At 36.8% G+C, this 6,559-nt stretch overlaps 1 protein-coding gene across 3 annotated transcripts in view; it reads right to left on the bottom strand.

Annotated features, from left to right (window-relative positions):
* Nucleotides 1-223: 223 nt before the first annotated feature.
* Nucleotides 224-6,559, bottom strand: part of TGH (SWAP (Suppressor-of-White-APricot)/surp domain-containing protein) — a 50,405-nt gene continuing 44,069 nt past the window's right edge. For all 3 annotated transcript variants that reach the window (XM_086433930.1, XM_086433929.1, XM_086433931.1), the window contains 5 exons: nt 5,917-6,427; nt 5,503-5,790; nt 5,274-5,402; nt 3,512-3,730; nt 224-1,434 (listed from right to left, as the gene is read on the bottom strand). In XM_086433930.1, coding sequence (XP_086290056.1) covers nt 652-1,434; nt 3,512-3,730; nt 5,274-5,402; nt 5,503-5,790; nt 5,917-6,427 — 1,930 coding nt within the window. In that variant the 3' untranslated portion in view covers nt 224-651. The remainder of the gene's footprint in view (nt 1,435-3,511; nt 3,731-5,273; nt 5,403-5,502; nt 5,791-5,916; nt 6,428-6,559) is intronic.

Genomic DNA, 6,559 nt, shown 5'->3' with positions numbered 1-6,559 from the left:
TAAAATAAAACTACCTTCTACTTTCTAAAAGTTACATTCTTCCTAACTACTTTCTACTTTCTACTTTCTACCCAAACGGGCTCTTAATGTAACGTTGCTCTTATCTGATTCCATATCACTTACTTTGGTTCACAAACACATACAAGCATAAGCATGCGCATGCGCATGCACATGTGCCCACCAAAACCTCAGCGAGTTTAATTTGATGCTAGGAACACAGATGTAGATTGCTAGGATAGTATTTTGTTTTTTTAATAAGATCAACAAATGCATATCAAATAATTCAAGTAGAACACAATTCATAATGTACACAATAGCATTATCAAATCTCTGGATTGGAGCATTTATACCTTAGGCATAGAATTATGAACACAACTTTAGTATGCATATGGGGGACTCTCTTGTGATGCAAACAAAGCAGCATTTCTTCAATGGATTAGAACTGAAACCTGACGTATCACATGTTCTCACAGGAAAAGTACATCTTGAAGACTTTGTGCACAAATGTCCCGACAACTGACTATATTGGAGCCACCAAGCCATTAACCCAAATATGATGCTGTGAAAGCCAATAATCATTAGGGGATATCCCCATTGAAGTTGGGGGTGGACATTGCAACTCTGAAGAAATATGCCCTCAACTTTTATGCCTTAATGATACTTCCTGCGAGAATCTGATTTTGAAGAAACTAAATCCCTTCCTCGGTCCTTCGACTGCTTATTTGCTTTCCTATCTTCTGAGTGTTCCCTCTTGGAGCCATGACGTGAAGATTTACTAGGCGAGTCCTTGCCTCTGCTGCTGTGGGGTTTTGAGTGCTTTCTACTACGACCACTTTTTCCTCGAGACGAACTTTTCTTTCCCGCTTTCAGCCTTGAATTGTCTCGATATCCATGATCATCTTCAGAAGAGTCCGTGGTGTCTGATGCACTTTTCCTATTCCGGTGTCGTCTAGAATGTGTTCTACTCCTTTCATCTTCTGATGATGGACTACTACTCCGACTCTGGTGCCTTCGTGTGTGTCTTCTACTCCTTTCATCTTCTGACAATGATGCACTGCTGCTCAGACTGCGGTGGTATCGTATTGACTGCAATTTAGTCTTCTTATTTTCTGAAACCATCTTCTCGGATTCCAAAGGCTCATTTAAAAATTTTTGGGCAGATGAAGGTTTGTCGTTATCTGATGGGGTTTTAATATCTCCTGTGTTTGTGGTAGGAGTTTCCTTCTCATAAGCTGAGGTGTTGCCCTTGTTTACCAAGAGCAGTGGTTCTGGTGGAACCACTAGGCCAAGTTCTTTACCCAAGGACTCAAGAAAATCCCCTGCTATCAAACGGTTTAGAGTTGTTTTAGTTATTTCAGACTTCTTTTGTGGATCCTCCAACTGGTGAGAAGTAGATCCCTCTCCTTCATCATCTGAATCATCAGAGAATATTGCCTGCAATAGGAAAATTACATATTCATGAATGAAGCATGATATATATATATATATGAACCTCACCGATGCACATAAGAGTAACACATTTTAATAAAAGCATTCACATTCACCAAAAATGCATGCAAGATGACTGGCGTACATGTATTATTATCTACGTATGTTGGGTGCAACATGTGCATCAGTATTGAATAGAACGTGAAGTGTTAGATAATGATAGAAGTATAAAGTAATAAAAAGGTATGCCTATAGTTCATGGTGCTGTCAAGGGTGACATGTCTTGGGAATTCGGTTTCAGGAAAGCATTTAATAATTGAGAGATTGACTCACTTTCTAGACTCTCCTCTCTCTCCCTTGTTTCTATTCACCTAGATGAGGATGAATGCTGGTGGTGGGATGTTAGTAGGGATGGGGTCTTCTCAATTAGATCTTTCTCTCACTCTTTAGCTCGGGAATCTATCTCACCATTTCCCGTGGTTTGGAATATAGAGTCGAAAAGTTCCTTTGAGGATATGGTTCTTTATTGGTCAGATATGTGGAACGGAACCCTTATAGTGGACCATCTGTCCATCTCATTAATTGAGGTTTCATCCCTACAAATTTCTCTCTTTCCAACGTGGATGAGGAGCCTATGGATCATGTTTCAATTCATTGTGAGCTCACATAGAATATTTGTACCTATTCAACATCATCTGATACTTTATGAGATTGATTTGTCCCTTAACGAAGGGTTTGTAGCTTTGACTGCTCCCTTCTCAACTTCCAAAAGAATTTTACAGAGTTTAACTAACTTTGCCATATGTTGGAGCATTTGGAAGAAGTGGAATAGCTGCATTTTAAGAATCAGGAATACCACTCGCTTCAAGAAATCAACACTTGATTCTTGGGTTTTTTTCACCTAGTGTAAAATCCTTAAGAATTTCAAGAGTCTTTTTTAAAGATTTCTTGGGTAGATGGGATTGAGTGTGTAGTATCCCAGGCAAGTAGTAGGATTGGTTTTAGGGTTTGTGGTTTTTGGTTTTGGGTTGTGAGTGCGTTCTCCTCGTTGTAGCTTTGTTTGATTGGTCATCTCAACTAGCTTCTCTTTCGATAATTATATATAATTTTTGAAGATTTTATGATGCAAGACGGTATGGGAAGAATATGAAATAAGGGGGTTTAAGGAATCTGGTTCGGGATTTGGGTAAGGATTTGAGCTAAAATAGGGTTACCTCAAATGTTTAGGGTAAACACAAAGGTTTTGGTTATGGGTTTAACTGTAGCATTTTGCAATTATGATAAGGATCTAGGTTTATAGGGTAAAGGAAAGTGTAAAGGTTTGTATGATAAGGATTAAGGGTGAATAAAATGGAGAAAGGATTAAGGGTTGAGGAAAAGAGGTTTCGAGAAATCAAGATTCAAGAATTGAAAAATTCAAGATTAAAGAATTCCAACAAGATTCAAGAATTATAACAAAATTCAAGAAGGGTTTGAATGGGTTGATTTCTAACAAATAAACAAAAAGAAATGTAGAAAAAAGATGGATTGAAAAAGAAGAATAAAGACAAAAAATATGGTAAATTTACCTTGGAATCACCCCCAATGATTTCCATGGCATCAACAACATTTAAAACGAGAAAACAATTCTTTCTTTCTTTTTATTGCATTCTCCCTAAACATTATACTAAGACCATGGGCTAAAAAAACATGACAATAAAGCCCAAAAAAATAAAATAAAAGCCCAAAATAGAAAACTAAATAACCATAAAAAAATACTCTTCAAGTTTTGATGTCCCCATAGCAAAGACAATAATTTTTTAAAAAAATTCCTCGAGATTCGTAGTGAGATTAAATCCCAACCCCTCTTTATGAGGGGATAAAGAGAATAATTAACAAAACATTAGCACAGGAAAAAAAAAAAGAAGAAGAAGAGGGAAGGTAACTATATTCTCTCCTATGTCTGGAGAAAACATTTTCCCTACACTACATAAAATACTAATGTTGATCTAATAAGCATGTTGATATCTATCCTGATACGTCAATCAACCTCTAAAAATTGAATTTCCTTCAGAATATGTGAAATGAAGAAAGTAAAACATACCTTATACAGGTCAACAGGCCTTTCAACAGTTGTGCTGTTTGGCTCAATCCCAGTATCCGTGTTAATTATTTGTTCGGTGAGCTCTTGAGGTTCTGGTTGAGATGTGGGCAATGATTCTCTACTTGCAGCAACAGTCTCTTCAGCTTTTGTTGCTTTAACGAAATCTGATGTAAAGATGAGAGAATCCATCCGGCTCCTTGCTCTTCGCAATGGTGGTGGCTGCATATTGAAACAAACAAGCACAGAAGCATCTATAAGCCAAGTAAGAACATTGCATACAGCAGTTAGACTATGAAAGATGAGATTTTATACGCATTGATGGACGCTCAATTTTTAATTGAACGAGACAATCCAGAGAAGCTGATGATTATTCTCTTACTCTTCCCAATGACTACAACATCTTTTGTTGAATAGATGATTACTAATCATCACCAAGTCAGGATTCAGGAATAAGTCAGCAAGAGAAATTTTCAAAAAATTCAGTAAAATCAAGAAAAATATCAGAAAAAATTTGGGAAAGAAATCGAGCAAGTCTCAAGTTTCTGTAATTGTTTATACTAGGTGGTGTTCTCATATTATATAATCAAATCTCATATTAAACCACAATGATAAATCACCTAACCCCATATAGATATCATCTTGCATCCACAAGAAGTAACCACTAGTCCACAACACATACAAGGTTTACATTATTATAAATATAAAATATTCAATGTCATCCTCATTAGCTAATGCTTTATCAATAAAATGGTCACCATCATCTTCATCAAGGCCATCTTCACTTGCCAGTGCTTCAATTTTATATTGCATTTTAATCCGATTTAATAGCAAAGATCCTGATTTAATTGCAAAGTTCGTAAAAGTCAAGATTTATTGAAAAAGGTGTGATTAAATCGGTGAAGGAAAAAGTTACAATTTAATCATGGTTTTTCAATAAGTTAGAGAATTTGGTGACTGTGATGTTTAGTCATTAACGTCATGACAAAAAATCGTGATTTTCTGAAAAAGTTGTGATTAATTCACAAGTCTTTCAATTCGTCATTTATTCCTGACTTACTCAAGTCTTGAAAATTATAGTTATATATTATGTTTTTATATGCAATTTTGTTTAACATCATGTTTAATATGAAAAATATATTTTTATAATACGAATCTTTTATAATTTTGCTTAAGGTATGAAATACATACAATACAGGTAAAGCAACTCGCTTCTTCCAATAGGGGAAAGTTGAGATACGCTAAGCAACTCACTTGCTTCTGTGTTTCGTGCATTCAAGATACCAGCTTCTCACTCTAGCTACTCATAGAAGGGACATTCCAACCATCCACACGCCATCCTCCTGTGGGGGTGGGGGTGGGGGTGGGGTGGGGGGGGGAGTATGAATTGGAATAGGTCTTAATTCCTTCAAAAGGAATTGTGGCCTGTGCTCGATACACTATGAAGTGGAGAGCCATAGAGGACCTATCTGAGTGCTAGAGATGAACTCCCTCGTGTGACCATTTGAATGGGTCTACAGCATGTATTAAATGGGGTCTTATATCATAGAGATAGATTGTTTCCTCCCTCGCTTTCGCATTTCTGTATTTCCATAATTAATAATATATATTTTTTATTTTCTCAATTTTTGCTCTTTTTCCTTGATTTTTCCCCTTGCCCAACCCCCAACTTTGTGACAATGATTATTCATATTAGAATGACAAAACTGACTTCGACTATGAAGAAAATAGCATGTAAGAAAATGAATAAAGCTCATCATGGTACCTTCCCCATGTATGGATCAATAATATCAAAACGTTTGCATAGAATAGATGAAGGTTGCCATTGGTACTCTTCCCGCTTAGGGTACATTTTGTTCCTTATCTGTTCTTCAACTTGAGGAATTTTGGTTTGCTGCAAACACTCATTTTAGTGATCAACATGAATTCGATTTCTATGAACTTTCAAATCAATGTAACAAACAAGCGCAACTGTGAGGGGGCATATTACCTACCTCCATCCCACCAGATATAAACTGCATATTTGCAGTCAATGAGTTCTCCATAAAATGCTGGTTAGAAGAAAGCTTAGTTGATAAGCCCCATTGTCCTTTCTGGATTGCATCAGCAGCAGCCTCAAAATCCAATTTCTCACGAGCACGATCAGCTTCTGACATATTGTTATTTCCTCCAGAATCAGTAGAGCGAAGTCCTCCTTTGTATTTCTCCTTGAGAAACTGCTCAAACCTTTCTTGCTTTGCAGGATCATCTTTGTAAGGTTTCGCAGCTTCTAGGAATTCACTCTATAATCCAAACAAATAAAAATGTATATATTAATCTTAGCTTTCTATGACTATATAGCCCCACAAGAAAATAATAAAACTTCACTAAACTACAAAATTAGAATTAGTAGCAATTTATAGACTCACAAGAGCTGCAGGTTTCGTAAATGTATCTGAAAGATTGAACTGGAGCTGAATGACATCTGCAGAAGCAACAACAGATGAACTAGAAGAAGAATCCTTGGAGGTTCTTTCCAAGGGCCTTTCACCTAGAATCTTCCCACGGCTTTCTGCCGTCATCTTCTGCACAATTGGTGCCGATTTCATATCCAAGTGTTGCTTTGTCTGATCATCACTACGTTTTTGTTGTTCCTCCCACAGCTTTCTCACATAATACTCATGACCATCTCCTCCAGAAAGGAAACAAAATAGTGGATTTTCCTTATTCTTCTCCCTGGATAGATCTTCAAATAATTTACCACAACGAGCAACCAAAGTCGCAAATCCCTCAATCAACAGTCTTAGATTGTTCCCCTCTGGAGGAGGAACCTCAGGAGGAGGTGGGCCACTACTAAGCTTGTTTCCAATCTCAATCTCAAGAGGAGCAAGGAATTTGTGATGGGGCTCAAAATCACTTGAAATAACTGGAGGATCGAATCTGAAACATTTTGAAAATTAGTATGTGAACAATATTTAAAGAAAAAAAAAAGATAGATGATGTGACATAGCAAACGCCGTAAACTGGTTCTGGACCAAAAAATAATTCAATTTGGGCCCATGATACAACTAC

The sequence above is a fragment of the Akebia trifoliata genome, chromosome 3, assembly GCF_017979445.1.
Source record: "Akebia trifoliata isolate Shusen 1 chromosome 3, ASM1797944v1, whole genome shotgun sequence".
NCBI classification, from domain to species: domain Eukaryota; kingdom Viridiplantae; phylum Streptophyta; class Magnoliopsida; order Ranunculales; family Lardizabalaceae; genus Akebia; species Akebia trifoliata.
Note: the sequence above shows the minus strand (reverse complement) of the source record. Positions and strands in the feature narration are given on the sequence as shown.